The sequence below is a fragment of the Aythya fuligula genome, chromosome 2, assembly GCF_009819795.1.
Source record: "Aythya fuligula isolate bAytFul2 chromosome 2, bAytFul2.pri, whole genome shotgun sequence".
NCBI lineage: Eukaryota > Metazoa > Chordata > Aves > Anseriformes > Anatidae > Aythya > Aythya fuligula.
In genome coordinates this window covers 120697301-120723378 of record NC_045560.1, presented here as the reverse complement: position 1 = coordinate 120723378, position 26078 = coordinate 120697301, and the positions used below count along the sequence as shown (strand labels likewise).

General features: G+C 36.0%; 1 protein-coding gene across 1 annotated transcript in view; it reads left to right on the top strand.

Moving 5' to 3' along the window:
* Positions 1 to 26078, top strand: part of TOX (thymocyte selection associated high mobility group box) — a 220234-nt gene that overhangs the window by 122708 nt on the left and 71448 nt on the right. The window contains exon 3 of the mRNA XM_032182380.1: positions 6699 to 6941. Within this exon, the coding sequence (XP_032038271.1) occupies positions 6699 to 6941 (243 nt within the window). The remainder of the gene's footprint in view (positions 1 to 6698; positions 6942 to 26078) is intronic.

The window sequence follows — 26078 nt, the reverse complement described above, 5'->3', positions numbered from 1 at the left end:
CTCCAGAATTCATTAATGTGGGTAGGAGTGTGGCACAGGTGAGCTAGGAAAGGCTGCAGGTTGGAGGAAAAAGAATGCTCCACAGGTGCCTCATGCTCTTGAGGTTTCCTAAGGAATTGCTCTGGGAGCTGTTCAATAATCCTAAGGAAGGTTTTCACTTCTCACTTAGATTTAAATAGGAAAACTGCACAGCTGGGTCTTTGAAGGGAAGCTTGAATGCTTTGATTACAATACTGGTATTTGCAGAGCCCAAATCTTGTAATCTTTATAACATTTGTGTTTCTAGTCATTGTCATCTTTACAATGTGTTTCAATTTAAAAGCCTCATTGAAAATACGTTTTCCAACAAACCACTACAGTATATATATAAAATTAATATAATTAATGAAAAGATTCTTGAGTGGAACTACTCTCTTACATAATTCTGTCAACTTTGAAATTTTGATTATTTTAAATCAATAATATTGTCAGTACATTCTGCTTCTTGAAAATAGAATTCATCTGGTACTGGAAAATTAATGTTTTGCTTGGGGCTTTGCCCTTTACCTAATGTAAATTAGAGAAATTGATTAACACAATAGAAAAAAGTTATACCTTCCCCTGTAATATATTTTTGATAGCTGTTGCTTGATAAATTAGTATATTGTACATTTTAAAATGAATATGATTTATTGCTGGTGTCTGCCATATGAAGAAACACACACAAAAAATTTGTTTGCAGGATCATTGACTTGAACATATCAATGGCACTGTTGGACAATTCTTGCTGAGTGTTAAGATGATTTATGTAACAGACCGAAGGTTTCCACAGTAATGCATTATAGTCTCAAGCTATCAAGCCTTGTTCATGCAGAGACAAAAGAAACTGAAAAAACACTTGCTTCTGAAGGTCCTCCATTAAGGAATTAGAGATAAGGTTGATCCTATTAAAACAAACTCCTATAAGTATCTACTGTTGAATATATTATCCTAACTCTCATACATGCATAAGGTACATTGCTGTTTTTCCTCTTCTAATGAGTTCATTGTTTTTACATTATTATTGATTCATAACTATTTCAGTTATGTAACAATGTGTTCAATAATAGAAGAGTAGACTGCCTGAAGCATCTATCTTTTAAAATCTGGCATCTTTCCACAATTCAGATGCAGAAGCCTTGGTGCAAATGAAAAATTAAGACACGCTCTACATAGTTGGCAGTACCATTCATTTCATTTAAATTAAATATCTATAGGCAAATTTCAGTTTTTAAGGAATTGTTGCTAATATCAGATTCTGTTGAATATGTTCACAGTGACTGATGCAACCACTGAGCACACAGATTAGACTTATTGAATGTATATTATATCTTCTGTGTTGACATACACTAATGGTTCTGCTCTTTCCAAAGGGATTTATATTGGATATTTGAATGCTTGCTGCCTCTTATGGTCAGTTTGTTTGTAATTTCTTTGGTTTAGCTTTTCTGATTACTTTTTAAAGTTTTGTTAAATTTATTTTGAAATATAAGTAAGCTTTTCTGGTGAATAGGCAATCACCACTGTAGATTATTTAAGCAGAAGGTCTTTATTTTTATTTCCTCCTTTATCCTTATTCATTTTTCCTCAGAGAATAGGAAATATTTCCTCTCTCTATTTCCCTTTACTTATGCAGTCAGGTTGTGCAAGCATTTCCCTTATTCTTCTGATAACAATGACTATTTGGCTTCTTTAAAAATAAAGATACTAGATTTTCTTGGTGTTCTTAGCATAACAGGATGCTTTGCTCTACTGTTGCTAAAGTAAAGACCTTTGACATACACCCCTCCCCTTACTCCCCTTACACCCCTACTTTTGCCCCTCTTCCCCATCTTCTGGGTTTGGCCAGGTTAAGTGGCATAAAAATTAAATTGAAGCAGACCAGCAAAGTCATTGTTCAGGAACAAAAGCTTGGACTTGGATTGGACGGTGAATCAGGGTTAAGTGTTTGTATCATTTTATTCTGGCAAGCTGTTCTCATAAAATTATAGGCTAAGGTGGCTCAGATAGAGGTCTCTTGATCTCATGGTGGATATCTGAAAGATCATCTGATTTATGGAGTTTTCATCATTTGGGGCAGAGATGTCACAGATATTTAACCTGAAACACAGAACATTGTCTTTTAGATTTGAGAAGGCATCCTTGATTCAAACTGTTTACTCATAGTTTCAAGTCTGTTAATAGCCCACATTTAAGGACGGTTAGTTTTGAGGTATCCGCTATGTAACTCCCATGTGAAATATGATGAAATCTACTTGCAATAAATTCAGGTGTAATGAAAATGCTCTTTATTATGAAGTCAAATTAAAGCCTGTGTCTGTTCAGTGCGTTGCAGTGGTTTTTATTGTGTTACCCTGCAAAAGACTTTCTCTCTGGAATGTAATAAAGACCTAGGAAGTTTCCCTAAACTGAAGAGCTGATAAAAACCTCAGTCACTCCCACAGTCATGATATGAAAGCACAACCACTGTCAAAGTTCCTGGCAGCTCTGTGGTAAAGTAAATAAAGAATTTACTGCTACTCTTTTTGATTCAAAAGTGAAAAGGAAAGCTTGACAGTCCTTCTGTGACCAGTAGAATGAAAAGGAGCTATTCCATGTCTTTCTAAGAACACAAAATCATGCTGATACTAAAGACAGCCATGTAAGAAAAAAAAAAACAAAAAAAAAACTTGTTGTTCGAAAGGGGGGGGGGTGGAGGAGAAGGGGGAGACAAGGGAAAGGGAAGAAGGAGTGCTGGGGAAGACCCTAATCCTTCTACTTGTGCACCAGAAAATCCTATGAGAGGTAGGTTGTGGGGAAGGAATTTGCAGGTGGCTCTGCGCTGTTTCACAAGACCCGGAATTAGAGATAATGAGGAAACAAGTGGTAGAAACAAAAACTTGAGCAAGGTTGAGATAAAGTAAATTGGCTACAGTGTTAAAGATGAGCTTTGGGCAGTGGTTAATTGCTGTCTGGCTTCAGGCGCGCATCTGAGGGCCTCTAACCAATTGTATGATAGATTTGGGCACGTGGATGGAGCGTGGGGCTATGGGGAAAGTATATGTAGTAGTGAAAAAGGGCAATAAACGTCTCCTGTTCAAGAGTCAGTAGTGAAAAAGGGCAATAAACATCTCCTGTTCAAAAGCCATCAGGAGTCCGTGTCTTGCATCCCCTCAGTAGGTGGATGCTATAGGCCACAATTATTATTAATGCATATGAGCTGTACTTATGAACTGTAATTTGTTACAGGGAGTATAACCATCCCTAATGTTTTTGGTGGTAAATTATGGCTTTCATTTGAAATTCCTGATAAATGACTTGGGATAGAAGAGATTCTCTAAGAAAGTCCAGGGGTAGGGACAGGATAATGGCTGCCCCGGAGCAGAAGCTCATTCTGCAGGGAAAACCTGGGGTCAGGGCTTGTGCCTTCAGATGTTTTTTGGGGAAGATAATGGCATAACAATCCAGGAAAGCCCACTGCCACTCTGGACCAGTTGCAACCAGGGAGACTCCTTAAGAAGGCTTTCCTGATGGCAGGGGGAGAGATGGCACGGTTGTAGGAGTGGATGTTTGGAGCTTGTAGCTCCTGTAGGAAGGCCAAATGTCTATCCTATTTCTCACTCCTTGTGTAGTTGCAACATGTTTGTTTCTGGGATATGTTAGGTTTACTACAAACTTATAGGACCATTGGCTTCTGATGTACCGTTGTGCCAAGTCATTACAAGAATCTTAACCATGCTGCTGGACATGAGAAACCATAGTGCTGTCATGTTACTGTCATGGTACTGTTAAAGTAGCTTCCCTGAGGAACAATATATACATATACTAGGTATCATAATACCATTTTGCCTGGAAAATGTTAGGTGAATTGGGTGCTTCATAGGTACTCTCAAGTTTCTGTCCATTCCATTAGCATATGGCTTGAATTCTGCCTAGCTTTACTGAAGTTGACAAGTAGTTCATATTTTTTTTATTAATTAAATTAATAAAATATATAGGATATTTAAATATATAGTGCTTTATAACTGGCTATTTTTTTTCAGTCACTACCATAGCGTGATAGAATTTCATTTACTATAGTCAGTGATTAATCCTACACAAACTGTATATTGTTTTGTCATGATACTATTGCCTCTACTGTACTACTCATACTACTTAAGAAGCTTGCTTAAATAATTGACAATGATGTGGGATCAAATACAGTCTAACTGGTTTGCAAGTAATAACCATGGTGTGATTATTTTTTTAAAAGTAATCAACCTGGTATTTAAAATGCTTAGTCTATATTTAAAATGCTTATTTCATATAACATATATAAAGTAATTATGTAGTTACACATGACACAACTTGGGTTGTGGAATTTTATGACATAGTATTTTACTTCCTTTTTAGTAAGTTAATGTCCTAAAGGCAGTTCAATTGCTTTACCATTTTTGAAGTGTTACTAATTAAAGACAGTTGAAACAGCATGTCTGAATCTAACCACAGAAAAAGCTGGAGGTGCAGAAATAAATAGCTGATTTGATGAATAATCTCAGTGTTATTGGTGTGGGCACATCCAGACTGTCAATAGTTTGTTTAAGAATATTTGCTTCCACAGCAAATGTAAATTGAAGTCCATTCTTCTTGTTAAAGTGGTCAGAGAATAACACAGAGTTTTGTCCTACTCTTGCTTCAGGCAAGTAGGAGGCCAGATCTCTTTTTTCTCCTCTAAAAGGTATTGAGCAGAGACATGTCTCCCATTAAGGAGAGCACAGGGGCAGGGAGAGAGGAAAATCTGGTGCCAGAGAAACACAGCTAGAAAGAATGGGCAGAATCAAAGTCCTCACAAATAAGAATTGTGGTATCACTGGCAAACTTTTCATCTCCATGTTCTGTTGTCCTGTTTCATTCTTTAGAATTTTACTTTTGTCTTTGCAGTCTATCCTTCCCATTCCATTTCATACTGAGATAATCAATAACAGAGGTGTAAAATTTGTTGGGAAATAAACAAAGCAACCAAAACTAGGGCATTGTGCACTGGAGGAAGTTCTATGTTCAGCAGCTCATTGAAAACATGCAACATTGTTTGTTGTTGATCCAATTTATAGTTTTTATATCTGTGCTCACCCAGAAAAGAGTAATTTTAGCCATTGGTCAGGACAGCATTGCTATGATGACTAGCGAAAAAGCCCTTTGTTGATAATTGGGCATTGACTCTTCCCTTGTCCTTCTGCATGAATTCATACACCATACTGTCCTCCATTTACAAACTCATACTGTGGAACACACTGTCTTCTAATAGCTGCTCTTTGAAATTATGGCCTCCTTTTCATCATTTGCAGAAGCAGAATGTATTTAAATCCTTGCACTCCCAGAGTTAAGAAAGGCAGTGTTCAGAGCAGGGCCATGTTGCAACAAAGGGGCAGGAAGGGTGAAGCTAGGTTCCCTGTGCTATAAATCTGAGCACTGTGGGTGTAGGATGTGCAGAGTGATAGTTTGCAAAAGGAGATGAAGATTATAGCTGTTCTCACAAAAGCAGAGCAGACTTTCCGAGTGAACAACTGTAACTGATCTTTTTAACTCTTGATTTGGATCATGCATCTAACACTGCTCACCTTTTTCCTTCAAGAAATCTAAGCATAACCACCACTGTTCCCCAAATGAGCCTACCTGCTGTATGAAGAATGTAGATAAATAAAAGCAATTAATCACACAGAATCACAGAATTTCTAGGTTGGAAGAGACCTCAAGATCATCGAGTCCAACCTCTGACCTAACACTAACAGTCCCCACTAAACCATATCCCTAAGCTCCACATCTAAACGTCTTTTAAAGACTTCCAGGGATGGTGACTCCACTGGATGTGGATGTGGATGGTGAACACACATCCACACAGGGATGGTGTTCCAACGTCTAACAACCCTTTCGGTAAAGAAGTTCTTCCTAAGATCCAACCTAAAATTATCTGCCTTGGTGCATTACTCTGACTTTGCCTATGACTTTTTCTTGGGTCACATTGAATTGGATGACTTAATGGCAGTGGACAACAGAAGTTTAAACAGTTGCTTTATGGAAAAACTCATTTAGATGACTGAAAACATATGTATGGTTGAGTTTATAGATTAAGAAAGGAAAAATCTGTATTTTACAGATACCATAGATGTATTTTTATAAACGTAAAGGATGTTCATACAAAGTATGTGCTATTTCCGTATTTATTTATTTTTCTTTGTAGCAAAATAAATGCATGGTTCTCCTGTAAGCCTAAAAGCAATATCTTTCTTCCTCACTGTATAATTCTTGATCTGAGTGGCAGGGAGTCTTGTGAACCATTTTGAGCCAATGTTAATTTTATAAATTGCATTCCCTTTTCCACTATTCCCGTGAAAAAGGTATTCAGCTAGATGAACACTCTTGGAAAATTTTAATAGGACCCTTGAAATCTGTTTGAATTCAGCTTCTTTTTAAAAAATCTCTTTCTAATGGAAGCTGTGAAAGTATCAGAGATTTTTATGCCTTAGAGGCAATTTTTCTTCCATACATAATGGTGAAACTCCACTGTTATAATATACGGGTGTTTAAAATATTCTCTTTGTAAAATTGAAGTTCCTGCTTAGAAGTATGTGAGTTGGGCACTTTTTGTTTGTTTTGTGTGACTTTTATTATTCCTATTCAGTATTCAGATGACTTTCATAGCATTTTCTATATTTGTTTTTCAGTCTTTCCCTGGCCCAAGTCTTGAAAGTGAAGATTTCAACATACCTCCTATAACTCCTCCGTCATTGCCTGACCACTCACTGGTACACTTGAATGAGATGGAGTCTGGATACCACTCTCTGTGTCATCCAATGAACCACAATGGCCTCCTTCCATTCCACCCACAAAACATGGATCTACCCGAAATTACAGTTTCCAACATGCTCAGCCAAGATGGGACACTGCTTTCCAATTCCCTCTCTGTGGTAAGCATTTTTAGTCTTTCCCTTCTGTACTGCTGTAAGTTGTAAAAATGTGGATATATAGACCTGGGGCCATGTCCTGCACCACTGAAGTCATGGAGTAAGGTGGTCTGGCTCTGGTTTTTACATCATTACTGACTCTGAAATATATCTCTCACTGGAGGCAGTGGGGTTTTACAGATGAATTCATCAAAGCCAGGATGATACCCACTGCCTTGATATTACCCTGCCTTACAAGGATGTAAATAATGACAAAAGCAGGCCCAATGCTTTGATTTCATTGGAGCAGGATTTGGATCCAGATGGCTGTTGTTCTGTATTTTTTCTTATGAGGCTCTTTCCATTCTAATTTGCATGTACTGAGAGATGTACAAAAATTTAATATCTTCTTTCTTGTTTACCACACGTTTGGAAAACAGCAAATGTTATTTCTGATTCTAGGCCAAATCTTATAGCCTTTTTACAGTTCCCAGTCCTTAGCCAGCCAGAATCCAATTGAAATGACTGGACGATTTGCTTATAAAATCTGTCAGATAGTCATTATGGTCGTAATCTTTGGAAGCCTGATATTATAAATCACTTCTTTGAATGTTAAATTGCTTGCAACAACTGCAGAGCTACTTTACATGTTACATTTTCAAGTGGGCTCTACAAATAATTAGTATACGTCCTGCATCCCAGCTCCAGACAAGATCTTTCTACGGAGGAGGCTGTTATTTCATGTTGACATAGAATTCTAAACCAAAGAGTGAAAAATCCCATGGAAGAATATGGGGCCTGATCTTATGTGGGGCTGACATGTCTTCAGGCATTATGCTAGATGGAACTGCAGATCTAGATATACAAAGTTAAGGATTTGCTCTTTGAATTGTCTGGGCTTCTCTCCAGGAGAATCAGGAGCTTAGGGAGCTTTGTCCCATCTGGGAGGCTCTATGTGTAGACACTGAGACTGTTACACCTTCTATCTTGCTAACTCCTCACTATGTTGCCTAAAAAAATAATAATAAAGCAGGCCTGTGAACCTGCATGAGATCTGACAGTATGTGGAGCAGAACGTAGATGTTTGGGAACTGAGAGATCTGAGCTCAGCTCTCCATTAGACCCTCAGACTAACAGTCCCAGGGACAAGCTGGGAAAGCTGTGGTGGACAAGGAACTGAGGATGTGAGCTGGCAGGAAAACAGTTAGTTTACATAAAAAAATCTGCCTTGTCACAGGGCTTGATTGTAACTTAATTAAAATAAAGCTTCCTTGATTTCAAGGAGCTCTGCATTCCCTCTGAGGATGTCCAACAAGCTGTACTGCAGGGGGCTAGTCTTGGCTTCTTAGTGCTACTTAATGCTGTTTACTTTTTATTGATTTACAAGGATGTTGCATGCTTTGTGTTTGAGGTCAGAATCTGACCCCAGGGTTATGTTCAATAATAGGAGGTAGGGGAGAGGAAGATTTTAATGCAGAAATATAATTATTCTTCATGGAAATGTTTTGAATTTTACTTGCATTTCTACAAAACTGATAGCATACATTAAAGAACATGAGATAAATCGTATGCAGGGTTCTCAGGATCATAACTATGAAAGGACCTGACAAAGTAAGAGGAGCTCATGACATTCCAGTCAAGACAAGCAGTATTTTATTGGATTGACCTCTTTTGAGCCACGGTTATGGCTGAAAACTATGCATTCTTTTAAGCTCTGATGTTCCACATTAACCTCTCACAACAGGCTCTGAACAAAGGGCCTTGAGAGTTTGTAGATCATCACAGTAAATTATTGCATCAAGGGCAAATAAATAAATAAATAAATAAAGCATAATACAACTAGACAATTTTGCTATTGGGACTTAGTGTAGGTCAGAAAAAATGAAAATCAGAACTCAGGGAAATATGCACTAAATTTAAATAGTCATTTCTCAGAATTCGGTCAATAAATAAAACATGATCCTTGAAGCATCATAGGCTAACTCCACTGTTATCCCTATCTTGCATGCCCTTTACATGTAAGAGAGACTGTTAACTAGCAATAGTTTTAGCTCAAGCTGTCTTGTCTGTCAAGGGGACTAAGCTACATCTCACATTAGTACAACTGGTAGGATGTTAACACCACAATTTTGTACAGCTCTGTTTTGCAGTATGGTTCCTCTGATGTGAATTTTATAACGAGAGGAATTAACGTGAGGGAGATAATTTAAGTTAATACTTCAGTGAATTCAATGCCTGCTTCAGTGAATAAAATGGTTACATCATCCTTTTGGCCTTCCATTGTTTAATAAAGACAAGATTTTGTAAGTTTAGCATTCTTTATAATCCAGAACCTTTACATTTCTTCTTTAGTATGACTCTTTTCTCCTGCTATTACTCATCTCTAAGTTTCCTTTTTACTATCTTTCCTAGCTCTGATCCACTTAACAAGTATTTGCCTAAATCACGTTTATATTGCCTCACATATAAAATAATATATGTTTCTCCAATCTATCTAAACCCTTGGTTTCATATAATTTCTAGTATATCAGCTATCACTTAAGAGTATTTGAAAACCATATATCTTGCTTCATTTTTCAGGGCACTAATGAGTATTTTTAGAAAAAATTATTCTTAGAAATTAATCTGTTGGCTGTTCTCCATCCCCAATTAATTTCACATCTTCAGCAAATTTTACTTATACTGGAACAAACTCAGCTGCAGTGCAATGTGAATCTGATTGAATTTGTTCCTTTTTATATTTTTAATTTCAACGTCTTTCCTTTTAGCCAGTTTTTAGCTCTTGTTGGTATTTCAGAAATGATGCCTACCTTTTTGTCACTGTTACAACCAATGAGTGGTTTTCAGTTGCTTTTTTTATAGACAAAGCATTAATTAATGCTAGCCAAATGGGAGAAAGGAAGCACAGTGAGCTCAAAAAACAAAGTAGGAAAATAATTTGTACATTGTAGCATTTCTCTTTCATCTCAAATACCAGGTGTTTTCAGATGAGGATTTCCATTATTTTGGAGAGATTGAAAATTGAGGATTTAGCCCTCCTAAAAATCCTTCAAAACTCCCCTGGTTTCATACTGTACAGCACTCCCTCCAAGCTTCAAATGAAATCCCTTTGAGTAAGGATTGCAGGATTTACCCCAAGCTCTGTAAGCATTCTCCTCTGTGGAAGTGCTTAAACACACACAATAAGAACCCACTCCTGGCTCAGTGAATTCTTATTAGGGATCAGCTTCTTACAGATTTTTTACACTGTGGGAATTCTTTCTGAAAAATTTTACAATGCTGGGAGATGAAAATTTCCCATTGCCATTTACTGTCTGACACTTAAATTCGGAATTAACCTTCTTTGAAGTTTTTTAGATTGATTGAAGTTCCTATTGCATCCCCAGTACTTTAAAATAAAATAAAAAGTTGCTACAATTTCACTTTCTTAGTATTTTGCTGTCAGTTCATATATTAGTTTATATGTTTATTTATTCTTGTTTTCCTCTTAGGTGACATACTGGCATATACATACATACACACACGTGCTCATTTACACTATGCTGTCACATACAAATTTCATTAGGTGCTTGTTATATCTGATATTTGTATTGACTACTGGGGGCAGAGAAGTCTGCAAAATTCATGCAGAATATGAGTATGGCACCATGGTCCAGCCTTAGCATGATGGTCTACATGTGGGAGGTCTTTAAAGTCCTTCTTCAAAATGGACGTGACTTCTATTCTTGATTCTTAAGTGTATTCAATCAGATATGGCTATAGCTGTTAAATGAAAATGTCTTGATAGCTCTGTAGGCATGTTTGTTTTTTATACAGTGGAATAATGGTCCCTTATCAACATACTGCACTTGAAGGTAGTCCCATGTAGGTTAGGTTCAGTTGGGTCTTGACTGACCAGTACTTCTCTACATGAATTTTCCTGAAATATTCCAAGAACTACAAGAAATACCTTTTCAACAATTACAAATAAATGCATGTATATGCTATCCTTATGAGAATGTACCTTTATCTGTAAAAATGCTTCTGGATGTCTTGCACAGAACGAATTTTACTGTGTGTTCTTTTTATCAACAAAATTATAGACATTTCAGCTTCTTTAGTATATCCTGTAAATGGTTGCTTTTTTTTTCCTTAAGAAGCCAGGGTTGAAATCAGTGTTGTTTTCATATACAGGGAAGAAAAAAAGAAGAAAAAAAAAAAAAACACAAATAAACAAACAAATGAACAAACAAAACTATTTTTGGAATGCTTTCATTTATGACCTTTGTGCTAATCTTTTTAAAGATGTTGCTCATGATGTTATACTGTAGAAAATTTGCAAGAAAGAAATAAAAGCAATTTCAATTTCTTGGAATGCTTTACATTTCTGGGTTTGAACTTTAAAGTGGAAAAGATGTTAAAAGGCAATAAAATCAGGGGATTTATTTCCCAAATGCTTTACTTGTGCTGGCAACAAAAGCCAGTATAATGTATATACTTAGGTTTATTGTCATTTTTGGTATACAGTCAAGGCACACTTTGAATTCAAAGGCTACTGTACAACTGTTTTGACAACAACCACATCAGTAGGTAATGTGCAGGACATATGAAACTGAAGTAAAAATGTTTCTTTAGGTCTATAGGGAGTGCAGTACATCAATGAATTCAGATATATTAGAGCAGCATGAATTTCTAATATGTTGCTCTTATGGAAAAGACCACTGGCATATTGAATAATGCTGGTTTCAAAGCAGAGCATAAAATGTGATTACAGACAATTTCATTGCTGTTTTTAAAATAAATATTTTCAAAATCTTGAGGTATTTTATTTCATGTAATGCATAAAATATGTAACAGTGGACTAGAGCTAAAGATCTTCTAGGACACCAAAGAGTAGGTGATGTCAGCTATAATTATTCAGATGTGGAATAATAGAAGCATTAGTTTAAAATAAAATGCATGTCACAAAGGCCCATGTCCTTCTATACAAAAAAAAAAAAAAAAAAAAAAAAAAAACAATAAAGAGCTTTTTTTTTACACTGTGACAGAAGAATAAAGGCAATGAATAATTATTTAACATTATGCCCCAATTCATCAAAGCCCAAACAATTACATTATACTTTTTCATGAATTATATTTTTTAGATATGCAAGCCATGAGAGAGTAATATCTTAAACAAAATGTGGCACTATAGAACACAAAAGAAAAGCAGACAGCTACTATTTTATTTTTTTTTCAGTTTTTATCTCAGGTGGAATGAAGTTAGTATTTCTTATTCATAGTAGAGTTGCTAAGAAATCCAATACAGGAGGTTGTCGTTGTTGTAGCTGGTATGTGTTTAAGAGATTTTGTTTTTACAGCTTCATACATTTTAGTTTAAATTCAGTATTCATGACTCATCTTGAGGCTGACCTATATGGTTGATTTTTTTGTCACCTTTAAGCACTAGTGCAAACTACTGAGTCAAACAGAAAATTTTTGTTGCTGATGAACAAAATGAATAACTTTCATAACAAAACAATGTATTTGTCCCTTCTTCTAACCTAAGTGTTGAGATCTGCATCATGCTTGGATATTTTTTTTTTTTAGCTTGTATTGCATGCTAGTGGTAGGAGATAGTTTTAGTCTCTGGTGAATACTTCACATTTGTGCCTCATTACCAGGCTCTGGTCTTCAGTTTACATCAAAATTTACTGTTATGCTACACAGACCTGCTGCTACCCCACATTTTATTGCAGTGAATTATTGCCATCAGAACCATGAAATCATAAAGCTAAGGTCATGGAATACCTTGTGTAAAAGTATTTGTTTTTTTTTTTTCTCTTGTCAAGCAACTTTTTATTGCTTGATAGGATATCTTCTTTTCCTTTTTTATTTATTATTATTATTTTTTTATTTAAACATAATTTAGAAGCTGGATTTTCTCACTGAAATTAGCCTTGTTTGACAAAAGGTTGCAGTAGTTAGTGCATGGTTTGTTAAGCAGTCTAACTGTAGGGACATACAACCAAATCTTCAGCTTATGTCAGTTGGTATGACTTTATTGTCTTCACTGGAATTGTGATAATTTATTCTGTACAGGGACATCATGTTTATCATTCCTTATGTTTGATGTTTGATGTCTGGTGTATGTTTTGTCATCAGTAAGGCAACAGATATGTAGAGGAGCTGATTGAGATGTAACTTGATCAGCAGGTAAATGCCTGCATACTGCATATCACCTATCAGAAGACTATTCACTGTGCTAAAACAAACAAACAAACAAACAAACCTCGTATCTACAAATTACAGCTGTATAAAATCAGACTGGAAACAAGGCATACATTTTTAACAGTGATAGAGCTTTACCATTAAGATAATATACTGTGGGAGGTGGTAGGTTCTCCGTAACTGAGGATTGAAATCAAGATGAGGTATCTCTCAAAAATGTGATAGAGCTGGGAATGTTCTAATGACCCTCCAGCTGCAGCCATGGCATCAAAACTTTCTTGTGGATCATGCCATCCCCTGGGGACAGTAGACATAAGGACATACACGCACGTTAGAGGGGATGCCATGGGTATCACCCCAGCTGGTAGCACCTCTGCAGTTGTCTGAGTTCCCAGTGGAAACTCAGCATACTGGTAACAACCACTCTGTGGTTGCAGGCTACCAATGGACTCCGCCTTCTTGAGGTCAACCGGGGCTAGAATTGCTGTGAGAATTTTTGTGTCTAGTGTTTTTCATAAGCTTTTTTTTCTTTCTTTCTTCTGATCTTAAAGTACCTGGAAAAGCTCCTTTCTTTCTGTAAATACTAAGAACTTACATTAAAGATAGATCAGATAAACATTTTCTCATTACTGCAGGAAAAAAATAAAAAGTACACAAATGACCAGCAGTCTGTCTGTCTATCTGTCTGTCTTTGTTTCTCTTTCTTTCTTTCTTCCTTTTCTTTCTTTCTTTCTTTCTTTCTTTCTTTCTTTCTTTCTTTCTTTCTTTCTTTCTTTCTTTCTTTCTCTCTTTCTTTCTTTCTTTCTTTCTTTCTTTTTCTTTCTTTTCTTCCTTCCTTTCTTTCTTTTCTTCCTTTCCTTCCTTCCTTCCTTCCTTCCTTCCTTCCTTCCTTCCTTCCTTCCTTCCTTCCTTCCTTCCTTCCTTCCTTCCTTCCTTCCTTCCTTCCTTCCTTTCTTCCTTCCTTCCTTTCTTTTCTAATAATTCCAAATCTCATTTTTAAAATTGCTCCTCAAGCTGTTGATATACTCTCAGTTCAGAAATACAGCATTCTGCTTATTTGAGTATGGTTGTTGAGACTCCATGCAGCTCATGCATTTCACAAATTAAGTAGGGAAACAATTTCAGTGTAATTTCAACAAGAAATAACAAGGTGGGATATTTTTATTTTGAAAACTGCCTTCTGTAGAACTTTGGTGAACTTCTTTCATGGCAGTTACCCATTGTCTAAATAGGATTTTATTTGCTACATACAAACCCAAAACTACATTCATATAGCAGCATTACTCGTTTCTTTAACCAGATCCCATGGCATAGGCACAAGCTAAGATGCGATGAATGTGGTGCAGAGAGAAAGCCTTCAGTTGCGGGTGGTAGATTATATAGCACCTGACTTGTGAAGTACTCACAGGAGTGATTAATGCATAAGCAGCATCATAGCTGCAACTGTCAAACAAAACAGATAATAGAGTATGCAAATAGAGAAAACATAACTCTCAGAAAATGTCAGAAATTCAGGGGTTCCAGCAGCAGAGATTGTTGACTTTAATCTGGTGCTTTTAACATCGCATGTAGTTGTCGAGAACAGCAAGATAATGAAATGTTTCTGAAGACTCGGTCTTTGGAAAAAAAAAAAAAAAAAAAAAAAGTTTGTGATCTTAAGGCATATAGATGGAATAGAAATGAAATGTCTTTCTCAAAAACTGAGAAGGTGCTTCTGTGAAGACAAAAAGGAAGAAGCCCACAGTGCAGATTAAAAGGAGAGTTTTGTGCATCAGGTGGAACAGCCTCTCCTTCCACCTGTTTTCGTTATTTAAATGGATATATTTGCATTGCTTGAAACTCTGAAGCAGTTGAGAAGACTGCACACCCGGCACGTATTTGTACGGTGTTCATCATCTCAGCCCATCTTGTTACCTTGTTCAGGAAGTAGGAAGATGTGTTTTATGGCTGAAACTCAGTATGGCTTTCAGTGTTTTAACTTGGTCTGCCATTTGCATGCTGGAAGTTCACTTGTGCTGCATGACTGTGCTGAAGGCTGGGGCAACAGCAGCCCAGAGCTTAGTGCTGGTGTTACCTGTTAAAATGGAGCATAAATTCATAGACTCATAAGTATTTAGCTTTTTTTTTTTTTTTTTAATTTACTTTGAAAAAAAAAAGATCATATTTTTGTTTTTCTTAATTTTTCAGATTTGAACAAATATAAGAAGTTCAACTAATATATCACACTGTTTCTCAACTGTTTTGATGGTTTTGCAGTACTCTTAAGTGTCATTATTTCAGTTTTCCATCAACATGATTTGCCCAGAGAAGCTGGGCAAATGCCCCATCCCTGGAGGTGTTGGATGGGGCCCTGGGAAACCTGGTTGGGTGGGTGGCATCCCTGCCTATGGCAGGGGGGTTGGAACTGGGTGATCTTTAAGGTCCCTTCTGACCCAAGCAGTTTTATGATTCCATGAGCACCGTTAGGACTTTTTGCAGCAACAAGTATAATACTTCAGGAGGAAAGGTTTCTGCTTGTCAGTGTTTTGAGATTTGGAGAAAACAAAAAATAAAATATAACATTTCTTATTTTTATTCCTGTTCTTTCTCAAGGCAACTATGAAATGTTTAAAGTGTAAGGATCTCTATTCCTCCCCGGTCATCTCAGTAACAAAAAGGTTCATTTCAGCTTGGTGTCTATTTGTTTCCTCCTTCAATAACACAAAATCAGTACAGATACACTATATAAATGCCCTTTCTTATGTAGAGATTCTCTAGGGACAGCATGTAAACCTTTAACCTCCACTGCTGGAGTAATCCTGTATTTCAGTCAAATGCAGACAACTGAGGCTCTCATCTATGTAGCCTCAGTCACAAACCTGTTTTGAACTGCATTCGTGGCACGTTTTAAATCAGACAGTAAAGATATGAAAATGAATGTTCTTAATTCATTTTCTGTGCATTTCATTGATGAATACAGTTGCAAAAAAAGGACTTAAAGTATGTGAGGGCATCAATAAGCCTTATGGAGATTGGAACATCTCTAAGACATGCTTGTGCATATCTTTCAATTACAAAAGCCTCAAAAATTAATCCTTTCAGGGTAACAAAGACATTCCAGTTTATTGCATATGATTGGAGTGTATGCAACATTACTCTTTGAACCAACATACAGAGAAAGATGAGTCCTTCCTTGGTCTCTTGTTGCATGCAATGGTGGAGATGTTACAAGTAGTGACATGGCTCTCTATGCACCTGCCCTGACTTGGAGATGGTAAGGACTGTAGTTCTCAGGGTACATATATAAATATACATATATGCATGTATATACATATGTATGAGCATATATATGTGTGTGTGTGTGTGTATGTGTCACACTGTTAACCACTGAAGCCCTCTGCTGGAAAGGAAATGTAAAAGACAGGATATAACATCTGCAACATGGCCCCTGACCCCCAAATGTGTATCCACATTGTATGATAAAGAGGGACTGAAACTACTGCCAAATTCCCGTAATACAGATTTAATCAATGGTTGCATTACAGAAAGATTTTACTAAATCTCTGGGTTATGGGTGATGTTGCAGTGCCTGAGAGTTAGTAACTTTAACAATAGGTACCTTTGCTATTTGAGTTAACAAAGGAAGTAGCCTAGTTGCTAGGGTGAGATATGGCATACCTAATAGATGACCAGAGGAAGCTACACTATATCCCATCTTCAGAATTCTACTTGTCTACCAGTGGTGATAATGGAGTACAGGTACCTTTACCTCATCCTTACAAAAGTTATCTTAACTGAAAAAATGTTTAAAATTAGATGCTTTGGTCCTTTAGCAAAAAAGCCCTGTGCATGGAGGATTTACAGGATCAGGCCCTTGATGAGAATGCAACTCTTCTTTTATTCAGAGATGGGACTTCCTTCTAATATACTTTAAGATTACTTTCATTCACACATAAAGAATTTCAGAGATTAACTCAGTAACTAAGCTTCAGTTTCCTACATATGCCCTAATACTCAAGCGTGGGATCCCAGTTTAATGAATTTTACTGAACTCTTCTTTCTTACGAAGTAGCAAAGAAAGTGTTTAGTGCAATAGGCTTAGTGCTGATCTGGATATTAAGTGTAGCTTAAGTTGCCCAACAGAAAGTACACAGTGTAAAATAACCACTGGCAAAACTTTTTTTTTTTTTTTTTTTTTTCCCCCAGGACAGATAAACCACAGCATTTTAAATGCTAGCAGCACTTCATTCTTTTGTAGGGCCTTTCTTGCATCTTGAAGTGCTTTGTAGTTGGTAATTAGCTAAGAAGGTAACGTACTAATAATGGTACAAATAGGTATTTGCGGTATTAACCCCTGATATCTGTCAGGTATGATACTGTAAAATAGAAAGACATTTTCTTTATTAAAAAACAAGCAAAATGCAATGCACAATGTACAAATAAAGCAGAGTCCCATGCTGAAAAAGGCTGAAAGAGACAAATCTTAAGGGAGGGAAAGAAGATGACTACCTTATGGGTCCCATAATAATGAAAGTATTACCAGGAGCTGATTTCATCTGTGATGATCAGTAACACAAAGGTGGGCGGTAATGTGGTGAGAGACAACTTTCAATATTAGAACTAACAAAAGTCCTCAAGTATAATAAAGAAAGGAGTTAGCAGCCATGTGTTACACATGTAATATGAAGTAATTATAGTGTCTGCATAAAATGATAGCTGAGACCTTTAAGCTATCACACAACCTGAAAGTGATACTACAGCCTTATTTAAGGGCCATGGAAAACATACAAAGGTGGTTTCACTTGCCCTTGAAACACAGTGACCTCTGGGGAGAAATGAAGCATCTGTTTTACCACAGTTTGATGCTCCAAGGCCCCGGACTCCCAATCCCGTGCCTTACAGGCCAGTTGCAGAGCACACGTGTTTCTTCTCACTTGCCATCAGCTTTCACAAGTGCAACAAGGAGAAAACGCATGCAAGGAAAGCTCACAGCCTGGGGCCTGGCCTATGTAATTTTAATTGTGGCTGGCATTGTCGTTCGTGGCTTCTGCCTCTGAATTGCTCCTTTAGTGGTTGAAAATCTCAGTGTGATTTTCAGAAGTGCTCTTGTGCAGCATTGATCCTGTCCGCCTCTAGCAGGGGCTTTCCCAGAGTTTCAGCAGAGACAGAGGTAGTCCTAAAGCAAACACTTCCTTTTTTATATATTAATTGGGAAAATTCAGACTTTAGATTACATCATATTATAGGTCTGTTGTTGTAATTGGTTGTCAGTGGTTGTCAGTGGTTGTCTCTGCCTTCATGATTCTAAACTTATTTTCTGTGTGTAACATTTTAAAAAGCAGTGCAAGTTGTAGCAAGGCTGAAGAGGAAAAATAGTGTGTTGTTTTAGAACAATTTATATTTTGATTATCGTATAATTAAAGACATACTGCAAAGCCGTACTAGAGGGAAAAGTTGCACGTGTAACCTGACCTTGTGGATCTTGGCTCACAGCAGAGTTAATGCTGTGTTACTCACCAAATAACAGAAATTAGTGCAACAGGAACTTGAGGTTCTCTCCTTAATCTAGTCCAACGGAGGACTTTAAAAGGCCATCTGCCCATAAGTAGAATACTCTGTATGTTTGTCATTTCTGACAGATGTTTGTCTTATTTTTTAGAGAATTCCTCTAATGGAAATGGCACAGGTTCCTCAGGCAAACTCTGGGTACACTTCCTCAACCTTAAAATTTCACCTACTTCGCTGTATACTTAAAACCTAGTAGTCAATGGAGGTTAACACAGACCATTTACTCTTTTCAACTGTCTTTTTTTTTTTTTTTTCACGTGTTTATATATGTATTTATAAAATGTATATTTATCTAAGAATGAATGATAGGTAATAGATGTTGATGGAACAGCTAGGAAATAAATAATCAAGAGGATGTATATTAACTCAGACTGTTTTGGTTCACAGCTGACTTGACCATTTAAGAAACAGTAGAAAAATAATCAGCTTTTCCCAAATCTTATTAGCATGTAATCATTATCCAGATCGCATTAGCCCGTAACCTACAGTGAGAAAATAACTCTTCTTGAAGGTTCAGCTATAGTGTGCTATTTTATGAAATTGTTTATGTGCATATTTTCAGTATGATATTTATTTATCACCATCCATTACTTAGAAAGTTAGTCTGAAGCAATAGATGTTTATGATACTTAAGGAATGTCACTGCAAGTAATGGGATAAAAATAAGCAATGGGTGAAGGTTAAGGAAAAAGCCCTGTAATGTCATCCAAATAGTCTGCAGGTAGCGTTAAAGCACTGGAACATATATGTATGGAAAAATCCTGCAATGGCTGGAAGATGGGCTGGATGATTTAACAGGCCTTTCTTTGAGATGTAATTTCTATAACTAGTTGATACATACACTGGAGTTCAGACATTTGGACTCATTTCTTGTTTGTCTGGCAAACTATTTCCTGTGAAAGGTTATAAATTACAATAAATAGACTTTGCAGAAGATGAGCTACATGATATACTTGGAAAGAGTTTCTTTACTGATATTCAAGACAATAATGTCAAAGCAGAAAAAAAAACAATAGAGTCCTAATCCAGTGGCTTTGCTTGAGTGCAGTGCTAGGAAGGTGCAGAACCATAAATAACATTTACATTGGATAGAGTCTTCTGTATTCTAACAATAACTTAGGATAAAACAGATAAAGTAGAGAAACAAATGTGTGACTGACTTAGAAGTTTTCCTCCTTAGTTTGCAACAAAGAATTCACTGATGAGGGAGGGAGGGAAAGAAGGGAAAGCAAGTATTTATAAAAATGTTGATGTAGTTATAATTAGATCCATTTTAGAACCAAAAGTTTTATGCAGAAACTGACAGAAGGATACACAATAATTATAGTTTGCTGACAAGCTGAATAGAGTTTCCTTTTTTTATCTTATGGTTTTAGGAAACCAAACTGTAAATAAATATGCAGTTTGACAGATTGTAATTGCGATCAGCAAGGCGTCTTTTCATTTAATCAGATGGTGTTATTAAAATGGGGTTACAATTAAACATTTTATAATGTGACGTAGAACTCTATTAAAATTCTCTAGCAAACAGTAATTTGCATTTGATGCTTCTGAAACCCATTTCTATTTGCAGAAATGTTATTGGCTGTGACCTTCCAGTGGTTAGGTCTCAGTTTGCTGTTCTCTTCCTACTTTGATAAATGATATTAAGTATCCTCTTTCTTACTTCACAATGAAGCTTATAATATTAATTTTGCATTATTTTATTATATTAGTTTTTATCGTTGTACTGCTATGCATTGACAAAACCAAGTTTGCACCAGAGAAAATGTGGAATTAACTAAAAGAGCATAAATTTTCTTAATCTTAGAAATTGTAGATTTGATCAACTGTAAGCATGTCTCTGATTCACAAGTAAATGTTTCAAGGAAAAGTAATTTGGCTTTTGAAAGATATTTAGCATTCACCATATTGCTGTACCCAAGACATTATTCTAATTTTAAGATGACACACACCCTTGGATTTGTCCCTGCCTTTCTGTAGGTGTAATCAATTGATTTTGAGAAATCTAACAAAATATTTATTCTGGAGACTGAAATTTCAAATTTCCATTTGGAAATCGACTATTTGTTTCCATAGTTTTGTTAGCCTGAAAACGAGAATATGAACATTCAGAAGGGATTCAGTATTCTGTCTTCTTAGACTCACTGGGATGTAAATAGTGCTGGAAATAGTGGTATCACAATCCTCTGAGCAGCAGAAAAGAACAAGGAGAATCATTAGTAGAGACAATTTTTGAGGCATTCTTCAGGTGCATGCAGAATCCACTAATGAAACAACGCATAGCAAATGTTTTGAGCAAAGGGAATGAGTGATTTGCATGAGCAAATTACATTTACAAGGGTGAAACAGTCTCTGAAAATCAGACAACTAAACCACTGCTCTTTTGTCTCACCCTTTTACTTTGGTGGATATTTTTTGATTTGAGAGGAGGCAACATTTTCCTAACTGCAAAATAATCAGTTTTTTAGATGGTGGTTAGAAAACATACATTCTTGTTTCCTGTCACTAGCAGTAAACAAAAGAAATATTAAAGAGGGAAGGAGAAGAAAATAGGAGGAAAGAAAAGTCAAGTATGCTTTCAAAGAGGGGAAAGAAAAGTCAAGTATGCTTTCTTTTAGTGGGAAGTGGAGATGTATGAATACTTGAGAAGAAGAGAAATGGAAAAAAAAAATTTGGCTTGACTTATTTATGCATTTATTTTAACTTTGCATCATCTCTGATTTGAAACCTCTTGACTCTTTCTTACTTTTCCTGTTATTACCCCTTGTGTTGGTTACCCCTTACATTGTTCAACAAGAACAATTACTTTAGAGTAGCTTGATGTGATGTCTTTAACTCCATCCTGCATCAGCTTCTTCTTTTCATCTGTGTACATACATGCAACATCTTCCCTCTCTTTTTCCTCCAAATCACTGGCCTGAGAAACAGTTTTTGAAAGGTTATTCAGAGAAAATGATCTTCCATCTTCATTCAATATGATGAAAAAAACATTTTTCAAAATATTCAGAAATGTGGCATTCATAAAAAAATAAAATAAAAATAAATGCAGACTAGCAAAGGTAATTTCAAAGCACCATTCAACAACAATTGGGTAAGATAAGCAAAAGGTTTGGCTCTGTCCCTTCCTTCCAACATCTCTGACTGGTCCACCCAAAATCATGCAGGTTTACTACCTATGAAAAGTCAAGATGAGTTTGAGGTCACTAGCCACTGGTAGGGGGGTAAATGGCTGAGGAAGAGAACTGAAAATATTGATAATCCCTTAGTATTTCCAATAACAAGGCCAGACAGGTAACGAGGGAAGTGAAGTTAAAAGGTTTCTCCCAAAGGGTAATTATATTTTTTTTCCAAAACAAATAAAATACAAAACTCAATCTAATGTTCCAAACAGGGAAAAAATAATTCAGATCTTTTCTGATTATAGCTGCTGCTTATGAGTGCATGACATGGTATACATTGGTGTGAAAGAGAAATAATCAGGATTAGAAATGCAGGTTGAACCCATAGAAACAAATCCATCCAAAGTTTTTGTAGTGCTATTCATCACTGAAAGTATCTGGGCACTTCATCTTACCTTATAATGTCTTTACAATTTATTTTCAAAATATAAACCTAATTGTATAATCATATTCATACCAGTGTACCCATGGCTTGTATGAGGAGGTATTTCTCAAGAGGAGTAAAGGCCCTAAACAACAATGTGAGAAATATGTGTAATATTCATCATTTGCATTCAGCTGAAACCTGAGGTGTGTTTTAATAATACAGAGAGGGATGCCTGATCTAGCGTACATGTATCTGTCTTTGAATGTCATCTGTTTTAAAGAGATGCAAGTTTCACAGGATATATGGTTTCTTTATTTTTTTGTTGTTGTTTTGTTTTGTTTTGTTTTGGTTTTGCATTTTCAATAGTGTACCATATATTCCCATACCACTGTGCATTACAATCAAGCCTGTTTGATTACTTTCAATTTATGCCATAGGATTTTGTCATTCCTGCTGAAAATTTCAAGACATTTTACTCCAGACTCATTCTTTTTTTTTTTCTTTCCCTTAGATTTATTTACTACCTTTAGAAGTAGAAAAGTCCAATTTCAATCATGTTAGAAATAGCTCATTTTAGACAAGTACGTGCTGCTCTGCTTACAAAACATATATGAGTGGAATATGCAATTACTACAACTCAGTTTCCTGCCACAGAAACATTTCAGCATTATAGCATTACAGAAATAGAATGACATGCATAATGAAAGATTTCAAGATTCACCCAAGGCATTTATTCTCTTCACCTTAATGTTCTCAGCAGTAGCAGAGTATCCATTAAAAGGTACTATGAATTATGGTTGCTTAGCAACTGCAAGGAGCTTGTAACAGCACCAAAGAATGAAATGGCTGGTTGATAAAATGAATTTTCTCTGAGCATTAGCCTGTTGAAACTGCCTTTTCTTGTGGAACATAAAGTGCATTTATTTGTCTCATGCATTTTTTATTAGAAAATTATTTGAGTTCCAGGGACTTGAATCGTTTTGCTACAGGAGATATTTGATTTTAATGTGTTGTACTAAAATAAGTAATAAAAGACATTTTCTTCAAAGTAAAGACACCAAACAAACCCAGGTAGCTCCTTTTGAAGTCAGGAATAAAATCTTATGTAAGGTATGTCATTATTCATATCTAATTAAGAGTGACATTAGCTAGGACTTAAATTTTACCTTTGAAAGAAAGTTTGACACAGTTAGCTAGTATGTGGTGAATAAAAGGAAATACTGGGAATTATCTCATGGGTTCATCTTGAGCAAAATAAACTTGCCTTCTCTCTTTCCATATGATAAGGTAACTGTGTTTCAGAGAAGGTCAGCACTGGTTGCACATTCATTCCTAGCATTCATTGTCTGCTTGCTTCTATGCTAAAAATGTGTTCATTGTAGGCTTCCATCCAACAGTGAGGGGATGTTTAATTTCACTGACATTCTCCAGGCATTCAACAGCAGCCAGAATTGGATGGGCATTTTTGGAAGAGTTTTTTACTGGAAAATGCCAGAACAACAAAACTCTGTGCATGTGTTTGTTTGTATGTGTGAATACACCAGTTGTGATTAATCTTTTATTGGCAATATTTTTCTGAGATTTAGGAGTGTCTGGTCAGGACATGAGACAAATATATCAAAAGAGTAAGAGACCTGCCCATTCCAGAACATCCAGAACATTCATCTGGATATAATAAAAACAAAGCTTTGGCTCATACTCCACGTTATTTAGGGCAAAAACTTAATTCCTGGCTTTTGTAGCTCATAAAGCCGCTCAAAAGATTAATTATTATTAGTTTATAGTCTTTTAGTCATTTTTATGAGACTTAAGATAGTGACATAATTGTTTTTGCACAACTTAATAAAGGTCTTTTAAAGACTTCAGACTTGACTTTACTCATGAAAATAGTTCCATTGACTCTCATATGAAGACCTGGGTGAGAAGCAACTGTAACTCTGTTTCTGCACAGGAAATCAGTGTATCCTAATCTGCTTATGAGTGCTGAGTCCTTGGTGCAACCTGGAGCTGATGTTGCATTTTCTGATGAAGCCAACAAGGTTGTGTGTGTGCAGGTCACAGGAGGGTCTGGGAGTGGTAATTCACGGGAATGGCCAGGGAGCCAGGAGAATGGAAATGTCCTTTTTGGTTTAGGAGTGGGAGTTTAGGAGTCAAATTCTGGACTAGAAATACAGTAAGAAGGAAATCTATATATATATTAAAAAAAAAAAAAAAAAAAAAAGTGAGATGACTCATTTAAGTGCTACCTACCTGGAGGAAAGAATCACAATGAGACAGACTGGTAGCATCAAAAAAAGTTGAATAGTCTTGCAGTGAGCTGCTTTATCACAGAAGTTTTAGATGTGTATTTCTGTATCCAGACTGATTCTAGCGATGCTGCTCAGAGCACTGCTATTGACTACTGTTGGGTAAAGGATGTGGCTATTGCAGTTGAAATGATTACAAACATTGGCAGCCTAACAGAAAACAGATTTAGTTAAGTGTACAACATGGCAATGTTTTTACAGAACATTTTTACTGCAAATAAAACTCTCAAGGAGATACATTACTAAAGGCAATAATAACCTTTTTGGACGAAAATGTAATTCCGCTCAAGTGAAAATGAAAGAAAACTCAGATTAAGAGGTAAGATCTTGTCTCTTTAAAGTACGTGCTGATAATCAAACATTAAATGTGAAACACTGCTCATCTTCTACAAAGGTGCAAATTAAAATTCCAGAGAGAAAGCTTGACTGATTTGTTTAACAAAGAGTTTAATACAGCAGAATCCCACTTGAACATAAAACTATTACACTCACAATAATCCTGTCTAGCTGTTGGGAGATCCAAATTAAAACTCTCACTGATATTTGCTTAAATCTCATAAATTGCAAAGAATTAGAGCATATTGAAGTTGTATGTTTACTATGATCTTACTGTCTAATAGGTTTTTAACGATTTAAAATGATGGCTGAAAATATGTATTTTCCCCTCAGATGATTCAAGTAGTTTTACATTTTATTCCTGTATTCTAATTTAATACCCACTTGTTTATTAACTTACTGGTGTCAACATGACAAGGCTGTATTGAATGCAGACTAAATGTTCCATTTAAACAGATAATTTATTTTCTTATTAGTATTAAGGTGTTATGAAGAGACTGTTCAATTGAAGCTGGTGGATTAATAATACTGCTTCTTGAGGAGATATTTTCACGCTCCTTTACTATGTTCCATTCTTTCCATTCACACATATAGAAAAAACAGATGTTTGTTTCTTTTCCACTTATGATCCCAATGATTTAGTAACAATACTGCTTACTGTATTCCGTTCCAGCATTCTGTATCCTCTGGAGGGTATAATTTATGGATATTTTTGTGTGAAAATCATAAAGTTATACAGACATCTGAAATTCTTAGCAGTTTAGAAAAAGGAATTGCAGGCCTACAGAATATCTCAAAGGAATGGCAAGTGTTTCAGAATTTGGGTTTGTGCTGTTGTTTCCTCTAGACCAGCAGCAGTGGCATATTTGAGTATTCTAGATGGACAAGTAGAGGCTTAAATTTTATTAAAAAGTAAGATTCTCCACATTCTTCTTAGGACACATCACTTATGTTGATTTAAAAAGAGAGTAAATCTAGGGCGATATAGTTAGGTTAAAAATGTGATAAATTAGTAACCTCAGAAAGCCAGTAATTTCGCTAGGTTTTGATAGTGCATTAAAAATAATCATGGCATCCATGGTGCAATCTTTCTTTTCTGAGACTGATCTAATAAAACAAGAATGTGCACACACCCACCTAAGAAGTAATCTTTATTCATGCTTTGTAGAAAAAGGTAGAGTTCCAGGTCTGCAATTCTTGCTCACAGCTACATTATATAAGGAATTAGATTAAT